Source organism: Oncorhynchus gorbuscha, linkage group LG05 (assembly GCF_021184085.1).
Source record: "Oncorhynchus gorbuscha isolate QuinsamMale2020 ecotype Even-year linkage group LG05, OgorEven_v1.0, whole genome shotgun sequence".
Classification (NCBI taxonomy): domain Eukaryota; kingdom Metazoa; phylum Chordata; class Actinopteri; order Salmoniformes; family Salmonidae; genus Oncorhynchus; species Oncorhynchus gorbuscha.
In genome coordinates, this window is record NC_060177.1 from 4,763,852 (window position 1) to 4,780,341 (window position 16,490).

The 16,490-nt window shown below is 39.5% G+C and overlaps 1 protein-coding gene across 1 annotated transcript in view; it reads left to right on the plus strand.

The window, feature by feature from the left end:
- LOC124035378 (low-density lipoprotein receptor-related protein 3-like) overlaps window positions 1-16,490 on the plus strand; it is a gene marked incomplete at its 5' end in the record, with an annotated part of 59,822 nt that overhangs the window by 12,318 nt on the left and 31,014 nt on the right. Inside the window, 4 exons of the mRNA XM_046348838.1 lie at window positions 2,967-3,160; window positions 4,818-5,018; window positions 6,492-6,713; window positions 8,025-8,231. Of these exons, the coding sequence (XP_046204794.1) occupies window positions 2,967-3,160; window positions 4,818-5,018; window positions 6,492-6,713; window positions 8,025-8,231 (824 nt within the window). The remainder of the gene's footprint in view (window positions 1-2,966; window positions 3,161-4,817; window positions 5,019-6,491; window positions 6,714-8,024; window positions 8,232-16,490) is intronic.

Genomic DNA, 16,490 nt, shown 5'->3' on the forward strand with positions numbered 1-16,490 from the left:
CTAACTACCATCTGGCATCGATGGAGTCACTGATAACAGCTGTGGGGTTCACCTTCTCTATCTAACTACCATCTGGCATCGATGGAGTCACTGATAACAGCTGTGGGGTTCACCTTCTCTATCTAACTACCATCTGGCATCGATGGAGTCACTGATAACAGCTGTGGGGTTCACCTTCTCTATCTAACTACCATCTGGCATCGATGGAGTCACTGATAACAGCTGTGGGGTTCACCTTCTCTATCTAACTACCATCTGGCATCGATGGAGTCACTGATAACAGCTGTGGGGTTCACCTTCTCTATCTAACTACCATCTGGCATCGATGGAGTCACTGATAACAGCTGTGGGGTTCACCTTCTCTATCTAACTACCGTCTGGCATCGATGGAGTCACTGATAACAGCTGTGGGGTTCACCTTCTCTATCTAACTACCGTCTGGCATCGATGGAGTCACTGATAACAGCTGTGGGGTTCACCTTCTCTATCTAACTACCGTCTGGCATCGATGGAGTCACTGATAACAGCTGTGAGAGAAAAACACAGCCAGTTTGCTTTTTACAGTGTGGGACCCACAATCAATATTTTGTGGGATGAAAGGAGAGGTGCACTAAGCACAGCTTGTCCTATTTCACCCCAGGACGACGTGTCACGGATCAATAAGCAGATATTGAGTACGTTAGTAAAGCTGTCTGCCATTAATCTGTATTGGCAGAAGACATTGATGAGCGTCGCCCTGTCCCCAACACCACAGATTAATCAGGGTAGTTTGTTGTTGTGTAGTTTGTTATTGGGTGGTTTGTTGTTGGGTAGTTTGTTGTTGGGTGGTTTGTTATTGGGTGGTTTGTTTTGGGGTAGTTTGATGGGTGGTTTGTTGTTGGGTGGTTTGTTTTGGGGTAGTTTGATGGGTGGTTTGTTATTGGGTGGTTTGTTGTTGGGTAGTTTGTTGGGTAGTTTGATGGGTGTTTTGTTATTGGGTGGTTTGTTGTTGGGTGGTTTGTTGTTGTGTAGTTTGTTGTTGGGTAGTTTGTTGTTCGGTAGTTTGTTGTTGGGTAGTTTGTTGTTGGGTAGTTTGTTGTTGGGTAGTTTGTTGTTGGGTAGTTTGTTGTTGGGTAGTTTGTTGTGTGGTTTGTTATTGGGTAGTTTGTTGTTGGGTAGTTTGTTGGGTAGTTTGTTGGGTAGTTTGTTGTGTGGTTTGTTGTTGGGTAGTTTGTTGTTGTGTAGTTTGTTGGGTAGTTTGTTGTGTAGTTTGTTGTTGGGTAGTTTGTTGTTGTGTGGTTTGTTGTGTGGTTTGTTGTTGTGTGGTTTGTTGTTGGGTAGTTTGTTGTTGTGTAGTTTGTTGTTGGGTAGTTTGTTGTGTAGTTTGTTGTTGGGTAGTTTGTTGTTGGGTGGTTTGTTGTTGGGTAGTTTGTTGTTGGGTAGGTTGTTGGGTAGTTTGTTGTGTGGTTTGTTGTTGGGTAGTTTGTTGTTGGGTAGTTTGTTGTGTGGTTTGTTGTTGGGTAGTTTGTTGGGTAGTTTGTTGGGTAGTTTGTTGTGTGGTTTGTTGTTGGGTAGTTTGTTGGGTAGTTTGTTGTTGGGTAGTTTGTTGGGTAGTTTGTTGGGTAGTTTGTAGTGTGGTTTGTTGTTGGGTAGTTTGTTGGGTAGTTTGTTGGGTAGTTTGTTGGGTAGTTTGTTGTGTGGTTTGTTGTTGGGTAGTTTGTTGTGTGGTTTGTTGTTGGGTAGTTTGTTGGGTAGTTTGTTGTGTGGTTTGTTGTTGGGTAGTTTGTTGGGTAGTTTGTTGTGTGGTTTGTTGTTGGGTAGTTTGTTGGGTAGTTTGTTGTGTGGTTTGTTGTTGGGTAGTTTGTTGGGTAGTTTGTTGTGTGGTTTGTTGTTGGGTAGTTTGTTGTTGGGTAGTTTGTTGGGTAGTTTGTTGGGTAGTTTGTTGTTGGGTAGTTTGTTGTTGGGTAGTTTGTTGGGTAGTTTGTTGTTGGGTAGTTTGTTGTGTGGTTTGTTGTTGGGTAGTTTGTTGTGTGGTTTGTTGTTGGGTAGTTTGTTGGGTAGTTTGTTGGGTAGTTTGTTGTGTGGTTTGTTGTTGGGTAGTTTGTTGTTGGGTAGTTTGTTGTTGGGTAGTTTGTTGTTGGGTAGTTTGTTGTTGGGTAGTTTGTTGTTGGGTAGTTTATTGTTGGGTGGTTTGTTGTTGGGTAGTTTGTTGTTGGGTGGTTTGTTGTTGGGTAGTTTGTTGTTGGGTAGTTTGTTGTTGGGTAGTTTGTTGTTGGGTAGTTTGTTGTTGGGTAGATTGTTATTGGGAAAGGGGGGGATACCTTGGCAGTTGTATAACTGAATGCCTTCAACTGAAATGTGTCATCCACATTCAACCCTCTGAATCAGAGAGGGGGGGGGGGCTGCCTTAATCAACATCCACGTCAAAGGAACCCAGGAACAGTGGGTTAACTGCCTTGTTCAGGGGAACAGTGGGTTAACTGCCTTGTTCAGGGGAACAGTGGGTTAACTGCCTTGTTCAGGGGAACAGTGGGTTAACTGCCTTGTTCAGGGGAACAGTGTGTTAACTGCCTTGTTCAGGGGAACAGTGGGTTAACTGCCTTGTTCAGGGGAACAGTGGGTTAACTGCCTTGTTCAGGGGAACATTGGGTTAACTGCCTTGTTCAGGGGAACAGTGGGTTAACTGCCTTGTTCAGGGGCAAACTCTAGGGTTTAGGGCTGATGACAAACTGTTGTCAGTAATGTGTCTGTTCCTCCAGGTCCCCTGGGCCAGTCCAGCTGTCAGAGGGATGAGTTCCTGTCTGTAGTTTGTCAGTAATGTGTCTGTTCCTCCAGGTCCCCTGGGCCAGTCCAGCTGTCAGAGTGATGAGTTCCTGTCTGTAGTTTGTCAGTATTGTGTCTGTTCCTCCAGGTCCCCTGGGCCAGTCCAGCTGTCAGAGTGATGAGTTCCTGTCTGTAGTTTGTCAGTAATGTGTCTGTTCCTCCAGGTCCCCTGGGCCAGTCCAGCTGTCAGAGGGATGAGTTCCTGTGTGGTAACGGTAAATGTCTTCCCCGGACGTGGCGCTGTAACGGCCTGGATGAGTGCGGCGACGCTACCGACGAACGGAGCTGTGCCCCCCCTCCGACCCCTCCCCGCACCTCCCTCTGCCCACCCGGCACCGCCCCCTGTACCCAGGCCCAGGTAGGTAACCCAGAGGTTAGGGAAGCAGGACAGCAACCAGAGTAGAAACTCTGATAGGAACAATGCTCTACACTGGGCCGACCCATTGCTTCCTACGTCTCGGGGGGATTGGGAAGACCCATTGCTTCCTACGTCTCGGGGGTTGGTGGGTTGACCCATTGCTTCCTACGTCTCGGGGGTTGGTGGGTTGACCCATTGCTTCCTACGTCTCGGGGGTTGGTGGGTTGACCCATTGCTTCCTACGTCTTGGGGGTTGGTGGGTTGACCCATTGCTTCCTACGTCTCGGGGGGATTGGGCCGACCCATTGCTTCCTACGTCTCGGGGGTTGGTGGGTTGACCCATTGCTTCCTATGTCTCAGGGGGTTGGTGGGTTGACCCATTGCTTCCTACGTCTCGGGGGGTTGGTGGGTTGACCCATTTCTTCCTACGTCTCGGGGGATTGGGTTTACCCATTGCTTCCTACGTCTCGGGGGGTTTGGGCCGACCCATTGCTTCCTACGTCTCGGGGGTTGGTGGGTTGACCCATTGCTTCCTACGTCTCGGGGGATGGGCCGACCCATTGCTTCCTACGTCTCCGGGGGTTGGTGGGTTGACCCATTGCTTCCTACGTCTCCGGGGATTGGTGGGTTGACCCATTGCTTCCTACGTCTCGGGGGATTGGGCCGACCCATTGCTTCCTACGTCTCGGGGGATTGGGTTGACCCATTGCTTCCTACGTCTCGGGGGGATTGGGTTGACCCATTGCTTCCTACGTCTCGGGGGATTGGGCCGACCCATTGCTTCCTACGTCTCGGGGGGATTGGGTTGACCCATTGCTTCCTACGTCTCGGGGGGGATTGGGTCGACCCATTGCTTCCTACGTCTCGGGGAGGATTGGGCCGACCCATTGCTTCTTACGTCTCGGGGGTTGGTGGGTTTACCCATTGCTTCCTACGTCTCGGGGGTTGGTGGGTTGACCCATTGCTTCCTACGTCTCGGGGGGGTTGGTGGGTTGACACATTGCTTCCTACGTCTCGGGAGGATTGGGCCGACCCATTGCTTCTTACGTCTCGGGGTTGGTGGGTTTACCCATTGCTTCCTACGTCTCGGGGGTTGGTGGGTTGACCCATTGCTTCCTACGTCTCGGGGGGTTGGTGGGTTGACACATTGCTTCCTACGTCTCGGGGGGATTGGGTTGACCCATTGCTTCCTACGTCTCGGGGGGATTGGGTTGACCCATTGCTTCCTACGTCTCGGGGGGTTGGTGGGTTGACACATTGCTTCCTACGTCTCGGGGGATTGGGTTGACCCATTGCTTCCTACGTCTCAGGGGGTTGGTGGGTTGACACATTGCTTCCTACGTCTCGGGGGATTGGGTTGACCCATTGCTTCCTACGTCTCGGGGGTTGGTGGGCTGACCCATTGCTTCCTATGTCTCGGGGGATTGGGTTGACCCATTGCTTCTTACGTCTCGGGGGGGGATTGGGTTGACCCATTGCTTCCTACGTCTCGGGGGATTGGGTTGACCCATTGCTTCCTACGTCTCGGGGGGGGGGGGGGGGTTTGGGCCGACCCATTGCTTCCTACATTTCGGGGGGGGTTGTGAGTATAAAATAACACATTTCCGTTCCCAGAGACAATAATAAGGAACGATAAAGTGGTGTTCTTCTCCTCCAGTCCACTCGCTGCCTGCCCCCTTCGCTGCGCTGCAACGGAGCCCGGGACTGCCCCGATGGCTCGGACGAGGCAGGGTGCCCCGACACGGCCTGCGGGAAACGCCTGGGGAACTTCTACGGAACATTCGCCTCCCCGGACTTCTTCCGTCCCAACCGCAGCGCTGTGGGGGAGCTGAGGTGCTCCTGGCTACTGGACACTCAGGTAGGGAGGAGTTCAACACCTTTACACAATCTGACGGTTGCTAGGGACGATTATTTAACCTTTAACTAGGTAAGTCAGTTAAGAACAAATTCTTATTTACAATGACGGCCTACACCGACCAAACCCGGACGACGCTGGGCCAACTGTCTGCCGCTCTACGGGACTCCCGATCACGGCCGGTTGTGATACAGCCTGGATTCGAACCAGAGTGTCTGTAGCGACGCCTCTAGCGCTGAGATGCAGTGCCCTTCGCCACAGATGAATCCGTTCATCGTAGTTTGTATTTTTCCAAATAAATACGTTAATAAACCATAGTTTTCGTGGCAAAATATATTAAGACGCGTGCTGACTGATCTATAGCAGAGTTAGAGATGAACACATGCTGACTGATCTATAGCAGAGTTAGAGATGAACACATGCTGACTGATCTATAGCAGAGTTAGAGATGAACACATGCTGACTGATCTATAGCAGAGTTAGAGATGAACACATGCTGACTGATCTATAGCAGAGTTAGAGATGAACACATGCTGACTGATCTATAGCAGAGTTACACAGCTGAACACATGCTGACTGATCTATAGCAGAGTTAGAGATGAACACATGCTGACTGATCTATAGCAGAGTTACATTTACATTACATTACATTTAAGTCATTTAGCAGACGCTCTTATCCAGAGCGACTTAGTTAGAGATGAACACATGCTGACTGATCTATAGCAGAGTTACACAGCTGAACACATGCTGACTGATCTATAGCAGAGTTACACAGCTGAACACATGCAGACTGATCTATAGCAGAGTTACATAGCTGAACACATGCTGACTGATCTATAGCAGAGTTAAAGAGATGAACACATGCTGACTGATCTATAGCAGAGTTAGAGATGAACACATGCTGACTGATCTATAGCAGAGTTAGAGCTGAACACATGCTTACTGATCTATAGCAGAGTTAGAGATGAACACATGCTGACTGATCTATAGCAGAGTTAGAGATGAACACATGCTGACTGATCTATAGCAGAGTTAGAGATGAACACATGCTGACTGATCTATAGCAGAGTTACACAGCTGAACACATGCTGACTGATCTATAGCAGAGTTACACAGCTGAACACATGCTGACTGATCTATAGCAGAGTTACACAGCTGAACACATGCTGACTGATCTATAGCAGAGTTAAATATGAACACATGCTGACTGATCTATAGCAGAGTTACACAGCTGAACACATGCTGACTGATCTATAGCAGAGTTACACAGCTGAACACATGCTGACTGATATATAGCAGAGTTAGAGATGAACACATGCTGACTGATCTATAAGCTCCGTCAAAACAGAAGCTTGTTTAGTTGTCTGTCACAATGGAAAATCACTGAAATTAGTTATTTTTGGTTTTTACGTTTTTTAATCAATACGTTTGCCCTCGGTCGACTACTTGATGGATCTAACTCAGTCCTCCTCCTAGGACCCTAAGCCCATCGTGTTGCAGCTGGACCTGGGGTTAGGGCCAGGGGACTCCCTCCATGTCTATGATGGGCTGGTCCAGAGAGCAGAGCGCCTCCTGCAGGCCCTGTCGCATCATAACAACAGGAGACCAGCCCTGTTAGAATCCAGTAGAGGACAGATGAGTCTGCAGTACCTGGCCCAACCACTCAGCCCTGGGCATGGGTTCAACGCTACATACCAGGTAGGCTAACCCTGACCCTAACCTTGACCTTAACCCTGACCCTAACCCTGACCCTAACACCACACAGCCCTGGGCATGGGTTCAACGCTACATACCAGGTAGGCTAACCCTGACCTTAACCCTGACCTTAACCCCGACCCTAACCCTGACCCTATCACTGACCCTAACCCTGACCTTAACCCTGACCCTAACACCACTCAGCCCTGGGCATGGATTCAACTCTACATACCAGGTAGGCTAACCCTGACCCTAACCCTGACCTTAACCCTGACCATAACCCTGACCCTAGCACCACACAGCCCTGGACATGGGTTCAATGCTACATACCAGGTAGGCTAACCCTGACCCTAACCCTGACCTTAACCCTGACCCTAACCCTGACCCTAACACCACACAGCCCTGGGCATGGGTTCAATGCTACATACCAGGTAGGCTAACCCTGACCCTAACCCTGACCTTAACCCTGACACTAAACCTGACCCTAACCCTGACCCTAACACCACACAGCCCTGGGCATGGGTTCAATGCTACATACCAGGTAGGCTAACCCTGACCCTAACCCTGACCTTAACCCTGACCATAACCCTGACCATAACCCTGACCTTAACCATGACCCTAACCCTGACCTTAACCCTGACCTTAACCCTGACCCTAACCCTGACCCTAACACCACTCAGCCCTGGGCATGGATTCAACTCTACATACCAGGTAGAATAACCCTGACAGGAGACTAGTACCCAGAGTTTATCCTGACCAGACAGAAGACTAGTACCCAGAGTTTATCCTAAGCACACAGAAGACTAGTACCCAGAGTTTATCATGACCAGACAGAAGACTAGTACCCAGAGTTTATCCTGACCAGACAGAAGACTAGTACCCAGAGTTTATCCTGACCAGACAGAAGACTAGTACCCAGAGTTTATCCTGAGCACACAGAAGACTAGTACCCAGAGTTTATCCTGACCAGACAGAAGACTAGTACCCAGAGTTTATCCTAACCAGACAGAAGACGAGTACCCAGAGTTTATCCTGACCAGACAGAAGACTAAGACTAGTACCCAGAGTTTATCCTGACCAGACAGAAGACTAGTACCCAGAGTTTATCCTAACCAGACAGAAGACTAGTACCCAGAGTTTATCCTGACCAGACAGAAGACTAGTACCCAGAGTTTATCCTGACCAGACAGAAGACTAGTACCCAGAGTTTATCCTGACCAGACAGAAGACTAGTACCCAGAGTTTATCCTGACCAGACAGAAGACTAGTACCCAGAGATGACTTCACGAGGACGTTTCCTGTTCTATCCTGTAGGTGAAAGGTTACTGTTTCCCTGGGGAACACCCGTGCGGATTGGACCAGGGCTGTTACTCTGAACGGCAGCGCTGTGACGGGTACTGGCACTGCCCTACGGGGCGCGACGAGGAGGAGTGTCCAGTTTGCCAGGAGGGGGAGTACCCCTGTGAGGGGGGCAGTGGGGCCTGCTACCCTGCCTCTGAAAGATGCAACAACCAGAAGAAGGTATCAATCAATCAATCAATCAATCAATACTTTATTATCCTGTTGTGCAATTGTGATTAAAAAAAAATCATTGTGCTAAACTCCTGGATGTAGGAGAGAAACCCTTCGGTTGAAAACATTCTAGTTACAGTCTATTTCCTGACTATGATTCTAATGATCGTTGTGTCGAAAAACAGGCTTTTAATACAATCAAATCAAATTATTATTTAATAACAGTGAAATGCTTACTGACGGCCCTTTACTCAATAAAGATCCAGATTAAAATTAATTCAAATGAAATAGTGACATAAGGAATTTAATAAAAGAGGACAGTGAATTAAAAAAATTATCTATTTAGTTGCTTAATTCTTCCAAATATATTATTGTGTTTGTTGTCGGCCTTCTGCTAATTCTTAGATTATTTTTAACAGAAAGTCACGTTCTGACCTTTATTTCCTTTGTTTTGTCTTTATTTAGTATGGTCAGGGCGTGAGTTGGGGTGGGCAGTCTATGTTTTGTGTTTCTATGTTTAGGTTTCTGTTTCGGCCTAGTATAGTCCTCAATCAGAGGCAGGTGTCGTTAGTTGTCTCTGATTGAGAATCATACTTAGGTAGCCTGGGTTTCACTGTTGGTTTGTGAAAAGCTGAAATGCCTTGAGTCAATTAGTGTCCCGCTCGTTGTCGTGGAAATGAGTCAATTAGTGTCCCTCTCGTTGTCGTGGAAATGAGTCAATTAGTGTCCCGCTCGTTGTCGTGGAAATGAGTCAATTAGTGTCCCGCTCGTTGTCGTGGAAATGAGTCAATAAGTGTCCCGCTCGTTGTCGTGGAAAGGAGTCTATTAGTGTCCCGCTCGTTGTCGTGGAAATGAGTCAATTAGTGTCCCGCTCGTTGTCGTGGAAATGAGTCAATAAGTGTCCCGCTCGTTGTCGTGGAAATGAGTCAATAAGTGTCCCGCTCGTTGTCATGGAAATGAGTCAATAAGTGTCCCACTCGTTGTCGTGGAAATGACCGGACCAAGGTGCAGCATGGTGAGCGTACATTTCTTTATTTGATAAACATCGCCAACAGAACAAAGAACAAGGACACGACGTGAAGATTACTTAGTCTATAATGCCACTAACAAAGACAACTACCCCCATAGTGAAGAGTACTTAGGCTATAATGCCACTAACAAAGACAACTACCCCCATAGTGAAGATTACTTAGTCTATAATGCCACTAACAAAGACAACTACCCCCATAGTGAAGATTACTTAGTCTATAATGCCACTAACAAAGACAACTACTCACAAGTACAAAAGGAAAAAAGGCTGCCTAAGTTTGATTCCCAATCAGAGACAATGATAGACAGCTGTCCCTGATTGAGAACCCAAAACATAGAAACATACACACTGAGGAAGACAACATACTGATCAATATAATATAATATACACACTGAGGAAGACAACATACTGATCAATATAATATAATATAATATACACACTGAGGAAGACAACATACTGATCAATATAATATAATATACACACTGAGGAAGACAACATACTGATCAATATAATATAATATACACACTGAGGAAGATCACATACTGATCAATATAATATAATATACACACTGAGGAAGACCACATACTGATCAATATAATATAATATACACACTGAGGAAGACAACATACTGATCAATATAATATAATATACACACTGAGGAAGACAACATGCTGATCAATATAATATAACATACACACTGAGGAAGACAACATACTGATCAATATAATTTAATATACACACTGAGGAAGACAACATACTGATCAATATAATATAATATAATATACACACTGAGGAAGACAACATGCTGATCAATATAATATAATATACACACTGAGGAAGACCACATACTGATCAATATAATATAATATAATATACACCCTGAGGAAGACAACATACTGATCAATATAATATAATATAATATACACACTGAGGAAGACAACATACTGATCAATATAATATAATATAATATACACACTGAGGAAGACAACATGCTGATCAATATAATATAATATAATATACACACTGAGGAAGACAACATGCTGATCAATATAATATAATATAATATACACACTGAGGAAGACAACATACTGATCAATATAATATAATATACACACTGAGGAAGACAACATGCTGATCAATATAATATAATATACACACTGAGGAAGACAACATGCTGATCAATATAATATAATATACACACTGAGGAAGACAACATACTAATCAATATAATATAATATACACACTGAGGAAGACAACATGCTGATCAATATAATATAATATAATATACACACTGAGGAAGACAACATACTGATCAATATAATATAATATACACACTGAGGAAGACCACATGCTGATCAATATAATATACACACTGAGGAAGACAACATACTGATCAATATAATATAATATACACACTGAGGAAGACAACATGCTGATCAATATAATATAATATAATATACACACTGAGGAAGACAACATGCTGATCAATATAATATAATCTACACACTGAGGAAGACAACACACTGATCAATATAATATAATATACACACTGAGGAAGAACACATACTGATCAATATAATATAATATAATATACACACTGAGGAAGACAACATGCTGATCAATATAATATAATATAATATAATATAATATAATATAATATACACACTGAGGAAGAACACATGCTGATCAATATAATATAATATAATATAATATAATATAATATACACAATGAGGAAGACAACATGCTGATCAATATAATATAATATAATATACACACTGAGGAAGACAACATACTGATCAATATAATATAATATAATATACACACTGAGGAAGACAACATACTGATCAATATAATATAATATAATATACACACTGAGGAAGACAACATACTGATCAATATAATATAATATACACACTGAGGAAGACAACATACTGATCAATATAATATAATATAATATACACACTGAGGAAGACAACATACTAATCAATATAATATAATATAATATACACACTGAGGAAGACAACATACTGATCAATATAATATAATATACACACTGAGGAAGACCACATGCTGATCAATATAATATACACACTGAGGAAGACAACATACTGATCAATATAATATAATATAATATAATATACACACTGAGGAAGACAACATACTGATCAATATAATATAATATACACACTGAGGAAGACAACATACTGATCAATATAATATAATATAATATACACACTGAGGAAGACAACATACTGATCAATATAATATAATATACACACTGAGGAAGACAACATACTGATCAATATAATATAATATACACACTGAGGAAGACAACATACTGATCAATATAATATAATATACACACTGAGGAAGACAACATACTAATCAATATAATATAATATAATATACACACTGAGGAAGACAACATACTGATCAATATAATATAATATAATATACACACTGAGGAAGACAACATACTAATCAATATAATATAATATACACACTGAGGAAGACAACATACTGATCAATATAATATAATATACACACTGAGGAAGACAACATACTGATCAATATAATATAATATAATATACACACTGAGGAAGACAACATACTGATCAATATAATATAATATACACACTGAGGAAGACAACATACTGATCAATATAATATAATATAATATACACACTGAGGAAGACAACATACTAATCAATATAATATAATATACACACTGAGGAAGACAACATGCTGATCAATATAATATAATATAATATACACACTGAGGAAGACAACATACTGATCAATATAATATAATATACACACTGAGGAAGACAACATACTGATCAATATAATATAATATACACACTGAGGAAGACAACATACTGATCAATATAATATAATATAATATAATATAATATACACACTGAGGAAGACAACATACTGATCAATATAATATAATATACACACTGAGGAAGACAACATACTGATCAATATAATATAATATACACACTGAGGAAGACAACATACTGATCAATATAATATAATATACACACTGAGGAAGACCACATACTGATCAATATAATATAATATACACACTGAGGAAGACAACATACTGATCAATATAATATAATATACACACTGAGGAAGACAACATGCTGATCAATATAATATAATATACACACTGAGGAAGACAACATACTGATCAATATAATATAATATAATATACACACTGAGGAAGACAACATACTGATCAATATAATATAATATAATATACACACTGAGGAAGACAACATGCTGATCAATATAATATAATATACACACTGAGGAAGACAACATACTGATCAATATAATATAATATAATATACACACTGAGGAAGACAACAATATAATATAATATACTGATCAATATAATATAATATACACACTGAGGAAGACAACATACTGATCAATATAATATAATATACACACTGAGGAAGACAACATACTGATCAATATAATATAATATACACACTGAGGAAGACAACATACTGATCAATATAATATAATATAATATACACACTGAGGAAGACAACATACTGATCAATATAATATAATATACACACTGAGGAAGACAACATACTGATCAATATAATATAATATACACACTGAGGAAGACAACATACTGATCAATATAATATAATATAATATACACACTGAGGAAGACAACATGCTGATCAATATAATATAATATACACACTGAGGAAGACAACATACTGATCAATATAATATAATATACACACTGAGGAAGACAACATACTGATCAATATAATATAATATAATATACACACTGAGGAAGACAACATGCTGATCAATATAATATAATATACACACTGAGGAAGACCACATACTGATCAATATAATATAATATAATATACACACTGAGGAAGACAACATGCTGATCAATATAATATAATATAATATACACACTGAGGAAGACAACATACTAATCAATATAATATAATATACACACTGAGGAAGACCACATACTGATCAATATAATATAATATACACACTGAGGAAGACAACATACTGATCAATATAATATAATATACACACTGAGGAAGACAACATACTGATCAATATAATATAATATACACACTGAGGAAGACAACATACTGATCAATATAATATAATATACACACTGAGGAAGACAACATACTGATCAATATAATTTAATAATGCCACTAACAAAGACAACTACCCCCATAGTGAAGATTACTTTGTCTATAATGCCACTAACAAAGACAACTACCCACAAGTACAAAAGGAAAAAAGGCTGCCTAAGTTTGATTCCCAATCAGAGACAATGATAGACAGCTGTCCCTGATTGAGAACCCAAAACATAGAAACATACACACTGAGGAAGACAACATACTGATCAATATAATTTAATATACACACTGAGGAAGACCACATACTGATCAATATAATATAATATAATATACACACTGAGGAAGACAACATACTGATCAATATAATTTAATATACACACTGAGGAAGACAACATACTGATCAATATAATATAATATAATATACACACTGAGGAAGACAACATGCTGATCAATATAATATAATATAATATACACACTGAGGAAGACAACATGCTGATCAATATAATATAATATACACACTGAGGAAGACAACATACTGATCAATATAATATAATATACACACTGAGGAAGACAACATACTGATCAATATAATTTAATATACACACTGAGGAAGACAACATGCTGATCAATATAATATAATATAATATACACACTGAGGAAGACAACATGCTGATCAATATAATAAAATATACACACTGAGGAAGACAACATACTAATCAATATAATATAATATACACACTGAGGAAGACAACATACTGATCAATATAATATAATATACACACTGAGGAAGACAACATACTAATCAATATAATATAATATACACACTGAGGAAGACAACATACTGATCAATATAATATAATATAATATACACACTGAGGAAGACCACATACTGATCAATATAATATAATATAATATACACACTGAGGAAGACAACATACTGATCAATATAATATAATATAATATACACACTGAGGAAGACAACATACTGATCAATATAATATAATATAATATACACACTGAGGAAGACAACATACTGATCAATATAATATAATATAATATACACACTGAGGAAGACAACATACTGATCAATATAATATAATATACACACTGAGGGAGACAACATGCTGATCAATATAATATAATATAATATACACACTGAGGAAGACAACATACTGATCAATATAATTTAATATACACACTGAGGAAGACAACATACTGATCAATATAATATAATATACACACTGAGGAAGACAACATACTGATCAATATAATATAATATAATATAATATACACACTGAGGAAGACAACATACTGATCAATATAATATAATATACACACTGAGGAAGACAACATACTGATCAATATAATATAATATACACACTGAGGAAGACAACATACTGATCAATATAATATAATATACACACTGAGGAAGACAACATGCTGATCAATATAATATAATATACACACTGAGGAAGACAACATGCTGATCAATATAATATAATATACACACTGAGGAAGACAACATGCTGATCAATATAATATAATATACACACTGAGGAAGACAACATGCTGATCAATATAATATAATATACACACTGAGGAAGACAACATACTGATCAATATAATATAATATACACACTGAGGAAGACAACATACTGATCAATATAATATAATATACACACTGAGGAAGACAACATACTGATCAATATAATATAATATACACACTGAGGAAGACAACATACTGATCAATATAATATAATATAATATACACACTGAGGAAGACAACATGCTGATCAATATAATATAATATAATATACACACTGAGGAAGACAACATACTGATCAATATAATATAATATACACACTGAGGAAGACAACATACTGATCAATATAATATAATATACACACTGAGGAAGACAACATACTGATCAATATAATATAATATACACACTGAGGAAGACAACATACTGATCAATATAATATAATATAATATACACACTGAGGAAGACAACATACTGATCAATATAATATAATATAATATACACACTGAGGAAGACAACATACTAATCAATATAATATAATATACACACTGAGGAAGACAACATGCTGATCAATATAATATAATATAATATAATATACACACTGAGGAAGACAACACACTGATCAATATAATATAATATAATATACACACTGAGGAAGACAACATACTGATCAATATAATATAATATAATATACACACTGAGGAAGACAACATACTGATCAATATAATATAATATACACACTGAGGAAGACAACATGCTGATCAATATAATATAATATACACACTGAGGAAGACAACATACTGATCAATATAATATAATATACACACTGAGGAAGACAACATACTGATCAATATAATATAATATAATATACACACTGAGGAAGACAACATACTGATCAATATAATATAATATAATATACACACTGAGGAAGACAACATACTGATCAATATAATATAATATACACACTGAGGAAGACAACATACTGATCAATATAATATAATATACACACTGAGGAAGACAACATACTGATCAATATAATATACACACTGAGGAAGACAACATACTGATCAATATAATATAATATACACACTGAGGAAGACAACATACTGATCAATATAATATAATATACACACTGAGGAAGACAACATACTGATCAATATAATATAATATACACACTGAGGAAGACAACATACTGATCAATATAATATAATATACACACTGAGGAAGACAACATACTAATCAATATAATATAATCTACACACTGAGGAAGACAACATACTGATCAATATAATATAATATAATATACACACTGAGGAAGACAACATACTGATCAATATAATATACACACTGAGGAAGACAACACACTGATCAATATAATATAATCTACACACTGAGGAAGACAACATACTGATCAATATAATATAATATACACACTGAGGAAGACCACATACTGATCAATATAATATAATATAATATACACACTGAGGAAGACAACATGCTGATCAATATAATATAATATAATATACACACTGAGGAAGACAACATGCTG